Source organism: Alternaria arbusti (genome assembly GCF_024043155.1).
Source record: "Alternaria arbusti strain BMP 1465 chromosome Unknown scaffold_6, whole genome shotgun sequence".
NCBI classification, from domain to species: domain Eukaryota; kingdom Fungi; phylum Ascomycota; class Dothideomycetes; order Pleosporales; family Pleosporaceae; genus Alternaria; species Alternaria arbusti.
Genome location: NW_026249946.1, coordinates 104,844 through 117,666, shown reverse-complemented (window position 1 = coordinate 117,666; position 12,823 = coordinate 104,844). Strand labels below are relative to the sequence as shown.

Sequence of the window (12,823 nt, the reverse complement as noted above, 5' to 3'; positions counted from 1 at the left end):
ACGTTCCGCCTTGCCGCCCAATTTGGACACGGAGGATCCACTCCGCCCTGTAGCAATATGCGCCCAATCTAAATTGAGTCACGTCCACGCCTTCTGGAATTAACATGGAATAATCCACCAAAAAGCGGCAGGCGATCGCTAAACAAGCATTGTACTAATCTACGGATTCCGGGTTGAGCGTCGTTACACTGCAGGACTGTATGCATATGGTACTGAGAAAGGACTTGAATATCATGGTATATAAACCACAACATTCAACGACGGGAACACGTTCGACAAGATCAGAAACAACCAGCTGCTATCCACTGCAGCTCGCTCAATACCATCATCATGTTCATCTCTGCCATTTCTCTCCTCGGTTTCATCACTTCCGCATCCGCTCACGGCTACCTGAAGTCTATCTCGGTCAATGGCGGAGCCAAGTACCTAGCCTGGCAAGTGGGCCAAGACGACTACCTGACTCCCGAACCCGTCCGCTACGCCCGTCGCATCAAAGACAACGGGCCGGTTCCTGACTTTACGTCTAAAGACATTACGTGCAATGTGGGAGGCAATCTGCCAGCGAAAGGTGTTATACCGGTTGTGCCGGGGGATAAGGTGTATGTTCTCTCCATCTTTTCCACTCATGTTCCCTTATCCTCCTTCATTGCTATGCAACGCATCAACACAGCAACCTTGAGCCCAACACAGACACTAACACCAACCCAGCAAACTCCAATGGGACCAATGGGGCTCCTCCCACTCGGGCCCCGTAATGAACTACCTCGCCTCCTGCGGCACAAACTGCACAACCTTCAAAGGCGACACCGGAACCCCCTGGGTGAGATCCACACCTACAAAACCTCCATACAAAACAATCACTAACCCCGCATACCCCCCTCACAGGTCAAATTCGACCAAATGGGCTACGAAACCAGCAAATCCCCTCCCTGGGGCTCCGACTACCTCGCCAAGCAAGGCGCCAGCTGGACCGTTACCATACCCGCTGGCCTGAAGCCCGGTGAGTATCTGCTCAGGCATGAGATACTGGGGCTGCATGTTGCGGGGACGAGGATGGGGGCGCAGTTTTATCCGGCGTGTGTGCAGATTAGGGTGGGTGGGAATGGGGAGAAGGGGTTGCCGGGCGGTGTGGGACTGCCGGGGGCGTATGATCCGGATGATAAGGAGGGGGTGCTTGTGCAGCTTTGGCAGGTGCAGGCGGGGCAGAGGGGGTATACGCCGCCGGGTGGGCCGGTGAAGACGATCTAGGGGAGAGTAGAGAGTGGGAGGATAGAGCTGAGTGAGGTGTCATGGCTGTGAGGAGAGGGGGTAGATATTAGAGAATAGTAACTTTCATGTCCCCTTAGAAACCCAGCCCCACCTCTGCTGCTCCTAAGAGCGGGCCGCCAGGTCTACAGCCTCACGAACCACTTCTTCGAGTGTAGCCTTGGGAAGCCCTAGCTTACCATTCCAGATCTCTTGTTCAGCCTCGAAATCATGACCGACATCTACATCAGCCCCGAAACTGATTTCCAACAACCGAAACGTTGCATTCAAATCCCCTGCTTCAAACTTCTCCCGAGACTGCATGATCTCCGGGCCGCTCACCTTCTCATCAACGTGGAACCTGGCCTTAGTCCCCACCTCCAGTGCTTCGACAATCTGCCTAGTGCTGACCGAGAAGTCACATAAGAAGATCTGCTTATTTGCAGTCAACTCAGGATAGACCAAGACCCGCGCAACTGCAAGGCCGGTGTTCTTGCTACTCGTAACGGCAAAGCGCCTATTCCCAGAATCGTACACCGTCGCCTGCCTCCCCTTCACATCTATGCCGAGGAAGTTACCAGACTTTGATGGATCAAGTGCCCAGTCTAGCCAGCTGCCGCAACAAATGCTGCTCCACGTCATCTTGCCGTGACTTTCGTCGCATGTCTTGATAAGGTACTCCAGCATTTCTCCCTTGAGGTCGTATGTCGGTACGAAGGCGCGAGCCCGGGGATCGAGATTGTTGGCGCCGAATTCGCTGGGGATAAAGCGTTTTACGCCTGCTGCCAGTGCAGCGTCAATGAGGCGAAATGCTAGACCATCCTTTCCGCGAGCGGTGACTGGGCTGGTGGATAACGCGACTACGACTGCATCTTGATCCTTGAAGGTTTCTGTGAGCTCCTCTGTCGTGAAGGCGTCCGAGATTTTGATGGTGGGGATGTGAGATGGGAACGAGGCTGATGAAGAGGCGCGGCTGACGATGGTTACGTTGAAGGAGGGTTCCGCGAGGAGCGCGTCAAGTATGGGTGCACCAACAGAACCGGATGCTCCTAGGATGATGACGTTCTTGATGGGGCTGGACATGATGACACCTTTCGTCGCGACTTGTTTTCTCGTGCTGAATGAGACGGAGTCTGGTAGATGATGCGTTGCTCATCAACGAGCGCCTTCTCTTATACTAAACCGTCCATCTACCGCATCGGTGCCCATGGTGCCATACTCTATAATCGACCTGCGCAACTGGCGACACTTTGAGTGCCGCAAAGGCATCTGATGCATCGGCTGCCGCATGGCAATGATGTTCAATGAGTTACCGGCATGTTTCGGCACGCTCTCTGCGCGATGATAGGTTCTGTAGAGCGATTACATGAAGTTAGTAAGCAGCACGTGACTGTGAGAGGCATCTACGGCATCATGATATTCGCAGTTCGGCGGTTGCATTTGCCATTGTATAGTAATCGTTAGGCTGGGTAAGCAACTGAGTCTTCACTGCAGCGATCTGTTAAGTTACTCAGCCTGATGCCGGTTGAGGCGATGTGGTGTGTGCCGCTGTCGAAACGAGACAACCCAGTCCAGCATTGGTAGGATGTCGCATTGTTGTGGCGCAATCGCCATCTGTAGGCCTTCAGAATGTCAGAAACTGCATATGCATGCCGGTTCAGTATGAGTAAGCGTAGTTGCCAACTAGAGGGAGACAAGACATCTGATGCGAACACGCGTTGGCGGTTGTGGGAGGTGGAGAGGCCAAGTGCTAGTTGCAGCACTCTTCGTGACACGCGCTAAGAATGCGCGCCTCCACCTAGCAGCTTGCTCCTGCACACTCGACCACCTGCATCATCCAGTACAGTACTGCCGATGCTGCATTTTTCCAATCATAGCATGTTGGCTTCACGAAGTCGCGCAGGAGCCAAAATCAGCTGCATGACTGATATTTCTACCTCGGCTGCTGCCGCCTGCTTCTGATCCGGCGGTTCTTCTGCGCAGCACACCAAAGCCTTGCGCCACAGTCTTACGAGCAACTGTTACAGGAAAGATACCATCAGCAACCTACCTTTTACGGAAGGACGCCCATCAGCGCTTGGATCATTACTAACCACATACTTTGACGAGGATAGTGTGAAAATGAGGATAAAGAGGAAGACTCTGATACACTGGTTGCGATTTGGACACAGTACACCACTTCTCCGCTTTCTACCATGACGGCAACATCCGAACATCTCGAAGCTTTTGCACCTTTGACATGGGCTACACCGTACCTGACATCTCCCAGCTGGACTGCATGTGACCGCCAGCGAGGCACCGAACCGGGTGAGGATACGGACCGATTTTGTCGCGACACAATGCGCGCGAACAACGGCGTGAGAAACTGGCTCGAGCTGTACGAGAAGCCGGCGCCGGGCGCCAAAGTCACCAAGTCGATATCTCTGATCAAGTATGGCACTGGCTTGAACGGCTTTCCCGGCATCTGCCACGGTGGCGCATTATTGACGCTCATGGACGAAGCCATGCTGCATATCCTGGTTGCCAATACTGTGCTTGAACATGGCCTTGGCTTTATGAAAGTAGGAGAAGACTATTGGAGACTCCAGCTTCATGATGGAAAGTCGGCACAAGAGGTGCTTAAGGGCCGATTAGCCACAGCCACCATGAACGTGAAGCTTCTGGCGCCGGTGTTATGCCCTGGTGTTGTCGGCATTGAAACGATTGTACTTGGGGACACAGGGAATAAAATGCGGATGAAAGCCACGATGAGGGATCGACAGGGCAAGCCGCTACTTACAGTCGAGGGGCTGTGGATCAAGATTCGCGGTGCTGCAAAACTATGACCACAACCACCGCCAGTGTGCGAAGCAAACCACGACAATCGCACACGCTTCTCAGTTCTCCGTCTCACTCTATATTTCCTATCGCAGGCTCGAGTAACCTGCCACCCAACGTCTATCTCCATCGCACGTGCGCAGGGATCCCGGATGATCTCGCATTGATCTCGGGCACGCTAACCTACCCGAGACCTGTGAGCTATTGGTCCTTCCTGCAACGGTAAACCTCCGAAATCAATGCCTGCAACAATATGTGCACTGCGCAGCATGTAAACACACATGCCATCCCTTTGGCCTACCATTCGTTATGACGTCTAAGGTAGCCTAACCTATCCCGCACCACACCTGCGAGTCAACATCAAGGTCGTTGTATACTTAAGAGCAAGCCTACATTGGTAGAAATTTGATCAGACTGCACGATCAAGTTGTCAAGTCCTCAACACAGTTCAAGATGCATTCCATTCTGGCTTCCGTCTACGCTCTGTCTTCCCTGCTTCCCCTCGCCATTGCCCAAACCTCCGGCACGTTCAACACCCTCACATTCAATGTCGCTGGTCTTCCTGCTGCCCTGAACGGTAACGATGTTCCCGGTGATAAGACAACAAACACTGCCCGTATTGGAAAGTTGTTCTCTCAATACGATATCGGTGTCATCAACGTTCAAGAGGACTTCAACTACCATGCCACACTATATGCCAACGACGATCACCCATATAGGACCCCTACCAGCGGAGGAGTGCCATTTGGCAGCGGCTTGAACACTTTGAGCAACTATCCTTACACTGGATTTCAGCGAGTCAAGTGGAACACGTGCAGTACTTTTGAGTAAGTCAAGCACAAACGACAACACAAACACATTGCATAGTACGACACTGACATAACACTCTGTCAACAGTAGTGCGGACTGCCTCACACCCAAGGGCTTCACTTTCATGCGTGTCAAGATTGCCGAAGGCGCAGTAGTCGACATGTACAACCTACACGCCGATGCCGGGTAAGTCACCCTACTTCCTCCAACCCTATGACAACCCACTAACCCTCCATAGCACCACAGCCGCCGATAACAAGGCCCGCGCAGCCAACCTGCGCCAAGTCTCCGACTACATCAAGGCCAACTCCGTCGGCAACGCCGTCGTCGTCTTCGGTGACTCAAACTCGCGTTACACACGCACCGACGACATCCCCGACGTTTTCAAGACCGAAAACGGCATGACAGATGTGTGGCTCGAGCTCGTCAAGAACGGAGTCCCACCTGCCAAGGGCGCCGACGCGCTGCTCTGCTCGAACCCCTCCACGACCAACGAGTGCGAGATCGTCGACAAGACCTGGTACCGCGGCTCTGACGCTGTGACGCTCAAGGCCACCAAATTCGATTACGCCGGCCACATGTTCCTCCAGGAGAATGGCGATCTACTAAGCGACCACAACGGTGTGCTCGTAGACTTCTCCTGGAGCCTGAATGCCCGCCGAAGCGTCTCTGATGTATTTGGTGGTGAAGAAGGTACGTGGTACAATGATCTGAGCGCCATCGCCAGTCTCGCCAGCCCAAAGGTGTCTTCCATCACGCTCCGTGGTAAGGAGCGCGTTGATGCTGTTTCCGTTAGCTTGGCTTCTGGACAGACGCTTTCGCATGGTGGGACTGGTGGCGAGGCGACTACGTTGACTTTGGCTGCGGACGAGACGCTGACTTCTGCGCAGCTGTGTCAGGGTCAGAAGAACGGTAAGACGAGGATCTTCTATGCGCTGTTTACGACCAGTGCTGGGAAGACGGTTTCTACTGGTGTCAAGACGGATGACTGTGTTACGAGGACTGCGGGGACTGGTATTGGTATTGTTGGCTTCCTTGGTCGTTCGGGCGACGAGGTTGACCAGTTGGGATTCATCTACTCGAGCGCTTAAGAATGTTTGATGTACGTGGCCCTTAGTTGGATCAATGGAATGTCTCATGCCCCTACAATTAATTTCGATCAACAATAACTGAAAAGTTAAATGCCTGAGTGAGCATGAGTAGTTTGCTTTAGGAAGCGGGTAGATGCTGACTGCAAGCACATGTGAACTGCACTCGCGATGTCCATGTTGTTACATTGAGCTGTTCACGTATCCTACATATCGATAAAGCAAATCCGCCTCCCCAAAATAGTGTGTATCAAAGGAAATAACAAGAAAGAAACCGTAGCTGAAAACAAATCATCCTCCCATCCTCCCACTGGATTGCCAAGAAAAGAAACGTAACGTCTTGCAGTCGTATTCGACCACTCACAAAAGATCAGACGAGACCAGCTCTGAGATTGCACCATGACAGAGACGTCCGTCTCTAAGCGTAAACCCAGTACTGCGCTTCATAATCCACAGTAACCACCTGACCAGGTGTCATACCATCGCAAGTCGCCGGTGCCATTCCACCCACAGTGTTGAGCCGGTACACCATCTTGACACCACTAGTCGAGGCTGTTTGCGCTTCGAGCCTGAGCCACTTTACATCCTTAGTCGCATCGGGCGCAGGCGTATCGTCGACTTTCTTAGCCACAGTGTTGCCAAGACCAAGGATGTCGAAGTCGGGAGTAGTAGTGTCGAGGAAGAAGTGCGTGCCGATAGATGCGGATTCTTGGACGCGGCCTAGAGATGCAGTGCCAGCGGTAGGGTTAGATGAGATCTCGCAGGAGGCGTTGAAGAGTTGGGCTAGAGCGCCGATTGCGGCTGGTGTGGCTGTCGCGTTGCTGCATGTGTAGTTTTGTGTGCCCATGCCGAGCGCGACAAGGACGAGGGACATGTCGGCTGTTGGTGGTGGGAGCGCAGAGGCGGGCTGCTGGATGCCGCTGAGGTCGCAAGATGGTGCTCCAGGTTGCGCTGGCTCTGCGGGCGCGGTAGTGTTGGCGGTGTCATCGCAATCCTGACGAGAATAGATTTGTGGGAGACGCGAAGGCGCGGTCATGGCCATTGGGATGAGCGCAAAGGCCGTGAGAAAGAGTGTGGCGTGCATATTGACGGTTTCTGGTAAAGAGTTTCCTTGAAAATCGAAAGACTTTTGTGTATCCTGAAGGTATGAATAAGAAAGAAGGCGTTGTTGGAATTAACGAATATGCGAACGAATGTAGAGCTACCAGAGCCCGAAGAAACGAATGAAGAATGAGGAAAGGAGGCTGAAAGGCTGAAAGCTGGATAATTGCGCTTGCTCTGGTCCAACCTGGATGAAGACGTCAGACGACTTATATAAAGTTCTGTCATCCCTTCGTCGGACCTTCTCAGGTAGCTTCTACATGGATTTAGATTGCAAATGCAGGTGATAACATGTCAAAACGTTTGACATGATCCTTAGGTCGATGTTGGTGTTTCGACAGGATCAAGATACGTTGGTACATGGATTAACGGTTGAAGTGCCGTGGTGTCGGGCGAGAGCGCGGTTTCGCGTAGGCACAACTGTCGCGAGTCAGTGTGGCCAACGGTCTTCTGAAACGAGGCATCCCAGCCTTGCGGTAGAAGAGCGTTGACGACGTTTGCAAAGACAAACAACCCGTGGGTCCTTCGATGTTGGCCAAGCTGCTAAGAGATTTTGAAGATCATAACAGGTCGTCGATATAACCTGCAAAGTTCAATGGCGCGCTGCGAAGTTCGTGATGTAATATTCGTCGTGTACGCCACGATGCGCCGTCGTCGAACCTAAGGCGACAGGAGCCCTAGCTTTCTTAGGAAGGAAGCCACTTCAGAAGAGCCGCAATCTCACCCTGTCTGCGGCGTAGCTACAGGGAAATCTCATCAAGGACAGAAGTTCCATGTGACTAGTAGACAGTGTTGCTGAAACTGGTACCTGGGTACCTGCAGAACCTGCCACAGAACCTGAAACGTGGGGGATGAGCTGACGGCCCGAAATGGGGCAGGAAACATATCGTGTGCAGTTCGTCCGCTATCACGCTGAAACAACCGCGACCGCTACCCAACTACGCCGCAGTCGTTGAGATGTCTCGCGATACTCTTGCCGCGTGTTGGTCTTCACGTGGGCCGCTCGTCGCCTGCAGGCAGGATGTCATCACCCGTTTCCCCAGACGTCGAACGTAACAGAAACCTTACCTGCGTTGAAGTGAGGAGTCGGTCCGCATTAGTGCAAGGCCAGCAGAAGGCCAGCCTGCACCTCCAGGTTCGAGACCGTGCGGTGGCTTGCCCTAGGTTTCCGAGGTCAGCACTTGTGGCAAAACGCGAGTAGGCAGGAAGCGTGTTCGTCCGTGTTGAATACGGTCGATGTAGAAGACCGAGAGCATCGCTCCGGCGACAGTGTTGTATCTAAGATCACCGGCGCTGCTGGAGATTCGGAGAGTCGCGTCGTGATGATCCGAGTGAGACGGCCATATCGTCGGCCCTGAGTTCACCGAATCGGATCGAGCTAGCGTCGTTGCTCTTTCCGCAGCTCCGCCTCAGCCTACACGTGTGTGCACTACGCAACGCCCTCATGTAGAACCTCTTTAGAAATACGCTGCCTCGGTTCTTTGGGTATGCGATAGTAATCATCCCACGATACACCATGGAACGAAGAGTGAGCCTCAAAGACCTCATTCGTAATGCCGGCGTCATCCCCGTCGAACAGCGCCAAGCAGTCCTCCCGGCCCCAACACAGCCGGCCGTCTCAGTCAGCGAGGAGGACATCTCGCAAGCGCGAAACATCCTGCTTGAACGGAGGGCCAAAAATCCCGAAAGCAAGAATGTGTTGAAGAGCATCTTCAAAAGCTCGAAAGAGAAGGACAAGGGACAGGATGGGGCGCAATTCTCGCAGGAGGAGCTCGACCAAGCCTTGTCCGCTGTCATCCGCAGTCCCACGACTGGACCCGGCCTAATCCAAGCCTTCCTCACTCTGGGCGCGAAAGTGAACATCATCGAGACAATCGACAAGAAGCGAAGATCGAGTAATCAGGCCAACACAGCATTGCGCCGCCGTAGCACGGTCTTGCAGCAGGCCGCAAGCCTGAGGAAAGCCGATGGTGTCAACATTCTCGCCGCCTCTGGTGCGGACCAACAGACCTTGGACGAAGGACTGAAAGCTGCTCTGGCTGCCGGCGATCAAGAAAGTATAGGCCTCTTACTGCGTCACGGAGCAGATCTAAACAACTTCCCCAATGCTTTGGCCAATGCGGTCCGATCGAATGACCTGAACTTCGTCAAGCTCTTGTTGCGAGCTCCAAAGCCACTGCGTGCTCAGATCATCAATTCTTGCTTACCTGCAGCGGTTCAGCAAGGCTCGGATGCTGTCATATCTCTGCTGATAGCATACGGCGCTGACCCGAATTTCGACTCCGCAAGCGCTCTCAACATGGCGATTGGAAGACAGGCCTACAAGCTGGCCATCGCTCTGGTCGCTGGCCCGATCCGTCTTAACGAACCGAACCTGCAACATGCGCTCGACACTACCATGAGGCTACCAACGCGACAAGCAACGCTGCAGTTCCTACAGCTCTTGTTTTGCTGCGGGCTACCTCCCGATAGTCGTGGTCTACCGGACTTCCTCATCTGTCTGGCAAGAAGCAACGACACTGCTGGCGCGAAGATGATGGTCAGCTATGGCGTACCAACCACCGCTGACGATGCCGAGTGTCTGAGAGAGGCTGTCGAAAACTCAAACTGGAGCTTGGTGGATGCTATTCTCCAGACCCCCATCGCCCCTCTGCATGCAACAGCAGCGCTTGCTGTTTTGCCGACCAACACCCCACAGCCTGATAGACTTCGCGTAGTCGATGCCTTGCTAAAGAAAGGCGCAGCAGGTCTGCCTCTTGGTCGATTGCTCACGCAAGCCACAAAGGAGAAAGACACTCAGTTGATCGATCTCCTTCTTGGTGCTGGCGCGCCTGTCGATTCAGGCGACAACGGCGCACTTCATTTTGCAGTGGTCAATCGAGATATCCGAACACTCAAGTCAATTCTCAACGCTCGCCCCCCACCAGAGACCCTAGCGAACGTGTTTCCGCTCATCTTCCGTACTGATGGGATCTCGGTATCGGAGCGACGTGAAATTGCGCGGCTATTACTAGAGCACGGTGCAAGTGGTCCTGGTGTTGATCAAGCTCTAGTCAATGCAATTGCGGACACGTCGGCTGGGCGGGATGGGGCCCTGATAACAGACCTCGTTCGCAAAGGTGCAAATGTTGACGAAAGAGCCTTGTCGCTCGCAGTGACACAAGTCGACATCTCTCTTCTGCGTCTACTCTGCAACACTAGACCCAACTCCTCAGCGACGTCGGCAGCCCTACCTCTAGCATTTGATTCACGAGCGGGCAGACACTCAAAAACACTCGAGATCATTGACTTGCTTCTGAACCATGGAATTGAAGAAGAGCCAGCCAGTCAGACCTTACAGATTGCCATCAATGGCGGCCCCGACAACATTGATATCATCGAGCGGCTGCTCACTGCCAGCCCTAGACTGCTAAGCACCGCGTTCAAGTACACGACAGCGATTGAAGATCCTCACATGAAGGCACCAATACTGAATGCTTTACTGAAGCTAGGAGTACCACAAGACGCTCTGGACCAAGCCCTTGCCGCGGAGACACGACAGGCCGTTGCCACAAATGACACAACCAGTACCAGGTTGCTGTTGGGACAAGGAGCATCTGTGAGTCACAATGATGGCGAAGCGTTGAGTGTTGCGGTAGCTTCAGGAAACAGCTCGCTAATGGCATTAATACTCAGTGGACGTCACCAACCATCACGATCTAACGTCACGAGGTCGTTCCGTACATTGTTCACCGACGAGAAGTTGATGCTGGAAGGAAAGAAAGGAAGCATTGGTGAAATGGCACAAGAGCTACTGGCCCGTGGAGTAGAACAGTCTGCCATCGACGCAGCTCTGCGACTCGTCCTCAGCAACGAGCATAGTAAGTATACGGAGCCCTGGATTGATCTGTTGCTTCAATATCACGCGGATGTCAACACGGCGGATGGGGCATGCTTCGTCTTCGCAGCACAAAAGCACAGTCACACCATCTTTGAGAAGCTCATGCGTCACAACCCCAAGTTCAACGTCGTCATTGCAGCGTTATTGAGTTCCAAGCTCCAAGACGAAGTAGTCGTTGCCGCAATACAGTCATGCCTCGATCACGGTTGCATACTTGAACAGCTCGGTGTCGGCTATAACAAGCCACCGATACTCATCACCACCATGACTGTGTACCCACGCAACAGCGCGCTCATCACGCTACTCTTGAAGCACGGCTTGAATCCGGAAATAACCATCCCCACGGTTCTCCATTCGTCCTGCGGACCCGAAACTGTGCCCGCACTGCTTTGGGCATTAGCTCAACCACAAAAGCGCATTTCGGACGCCGTCATCTCCGCCCTTTTGGAAGCTGGAGCATCCGTTGACCGACTTTCTGCCGCTTCGGAGACTACGGCACTTATGCTCGCCGCTCGTGAGGGGCGTCATGAGATAGTGAACGCACTAGTCGTGCGGGGTTCGGATGCGGATCTTCGGGATGTCTGGAACAAATCCGCACTCTTCTACGCTAGCAGCAGTGTGTCTGGGGAAGCCACAGTGAAGTTACTAGCGCCATGCTCGCTAGCAAATGATGGTGCATTACATGAGTCAGCGAGGGAACTCAACGTCGAGGTCACGAGGACATTGTTGGAGCATGCTCATGATACAAACTATCCTTCCCGTCTTCATGGTGGCAGGAATGTCCTTGGAGAGATATGTCTCAACGCTAGAGTCTCCACATCCGCGCATCGCTCGAAGTTTCGCCAGCTACTGCGTCTCCTCCTGACCAAACGCGTAAACCCCAAATTCCGCGCTCGCAATGAGAAGTCCAGTGTCATCCTCGCGCTCGACAATGCCTACAGCGCCCTTCCCATCACGGAGGCTCTGCTAGAGACAGAGATATGGCAAGACCTCAACGATGAAGCACACATCTACTGTGACGCAGCCTCAGGCCTCCATTACTCACCCTACTCCTACGTTGAGCTAATCGCTACACCCGCCCGCGCTCCCGTCAAAAGGGCCTTACTCGATCTCCTTCGCGACAAAGCCTGTCTCCCAGTCTACTATTCCTCGTCGGCACTCCAACCCGTGGGCGCAACAGGCATCCCACCCGCAATCGCCAAACTCGTAGACAAGCAAAAGGAACACGAGCTCTCTATCCGCCACGAGAAGGAGAAGTTCGAGCACACTCGCACAATCGAGGAAACAAGCCATAAAGACATACTACGACGCAAGCGCGAGAGCCAAACCGTCGAACTGGAACTCCAAACCAAAGCAACCCAACACCACACCGCCCTGGAGCAGCAAAAACACGAATTCGAAGTCCACCGCGTAAGGGAGGCGGAGCGTATGAAGCGGTCTGAACGAGTGGCTTGGCACAACTTGGTACAAGAGCAAGAGCGCGATGCCGCTGCTGCACGGGCGAGTGCAGAGGAGAGGAAACTGAGAGAGGCTATGGCGGCTGAGAGCAAGATGATTGAGCAGCGGAAACAGGAGTTGGAGCATAGGGCTGGGGTGGAGAGGCGGATGTTGAAGGAGAAGGAGGAGCATTATGAGAGGAATGTTAAGAGGCAGAAGGAGGTTAGGCAGATTGAGGGTGGGCCGCCGCAGTGGGGGACTGTTGATTAGTGGTCATGATGGGGAGGTACCTAGGTAGTGGGATGATATCACGAGTTTCTTTTGGGTTGGCGCAATGGTGTGGGTTGGGGGACCGGTCTACACCGCGCTCGAAAGCATTGAGTTATCATGGCTAGAACTCCGCATTGTGGTATGCTCGTTTAATCGTGGACATTTGCAGACTTCG

The 12,823-nt window shown here is 53.6% G+C and overlaps 6 protein-coding genes across 6 annotated transcripts; 4 read left to right on the top strand and 2 right to left on the bottom strand.

Annotated features, from left to right (window-relative positions):
- Positions 1-330: 330 nt before the first annotated feature.
- Positions 331-1,248, top strand: J4E86_005217 (uncharacterized protein; the record flags this gene model as incomplete). The annotated part of the gene is made up of 3 exons (XM_051445752.1): positions 331-599; positions 709-820; positions 886-1,248. The coding sequence occupies 3 exons, from the start codon at positions 331-333 to the stop codon at positions 1,246-1,248; spliced, it is 744 nt and encodes a 247-aa protein (XP_051302519.1).
- Positions 1,249-1,371: 123 nt separating this feature from the next.
- Positions 1,372-2,328, bottom strand: J4E86_005216 (uncharacterized protein; the record flags this gene model as incomplete). The annotated part of the gene is made up of 1 exon (XM_051445751.1): positions 1,372-2,328. The coding sequence occupies one exon, from the start codon at positions 2,326-2,328 to the stop codon at positions 1,372-1,374; it is 957 nt and encodes a 318-aa protein (XP_051302518.1).
- A 1,112-nt stretch (positions 2,329-3,440) lies between these two features.
- Positions 3,441-4,070, top strand: J4E86_005215 (uncharacterized protein; the record flags this gene model as incomplete). Its single annotated transcript, XM_051445750.1, has 1 exon — positions 3,441-4,070. The coding sequence occupies one exon, from the start codon at positions 3,441-3,443 to the stop codon at positions 4,068-4,070; it is 630 nt and encodes a 209-aa protein (XP_051302517.1).
- A 445-nt stretch (positions 4,071-4,515) lies between these two features.
- Positions 4,516-5,963, top strand: J4E86_005214 (uncharacterized protein; the record flags this gene model as incomplete). The annotated part of the gene is made up of 3 exons (XM_051445749.1): positions 4,516-4,889; positions 4,960-5,058; positions 5,111-5,963. The coding sequence occupies 3 exons, from the start codon at positions 4,516-4,518 to the stop codon at positions 5,961-5,963; spliced, it is 1,326 nt and encodes a 441-aa protein (XP_051302516.1).
- A 415-nt stretch (positions 5,964-6,378) lies between these two features.
- Positions 6,379-7,044, bottom strand: J4E86_005213 (uncharacterized protein; the record flags this gene model as incomplete). The annotated part of the gene is made up of 1 exon (XM_051445748.1): positions 6,379-7,044. One exon carries the CDS (start codon positions 7,042-7,044, stop codon positions 6,379-6,381), a length of 666 nt encoding a protein of 221 aa, XP_051302515.1.
- Positions 7,045-8,577: 1,533 nt separating this feature from the next.
- Positions 8,578-12,648, top strand: J4E86_005212 (uncharacterized protein; the record flags this gene model as incomplete). The annotated part of the gene is made up of 1 exon (XM_051445747.1): positions 8,578-12,648. One exon carries the CDS (start codon positions 8,578-8,580, stop codon positions 12,646-12,648), a length of 4,071 nt encoding a protein of 1,356 aa, XP_051302514.1.
- Positions 12,649-12,823: the final 175 nt, after the last annotated feature.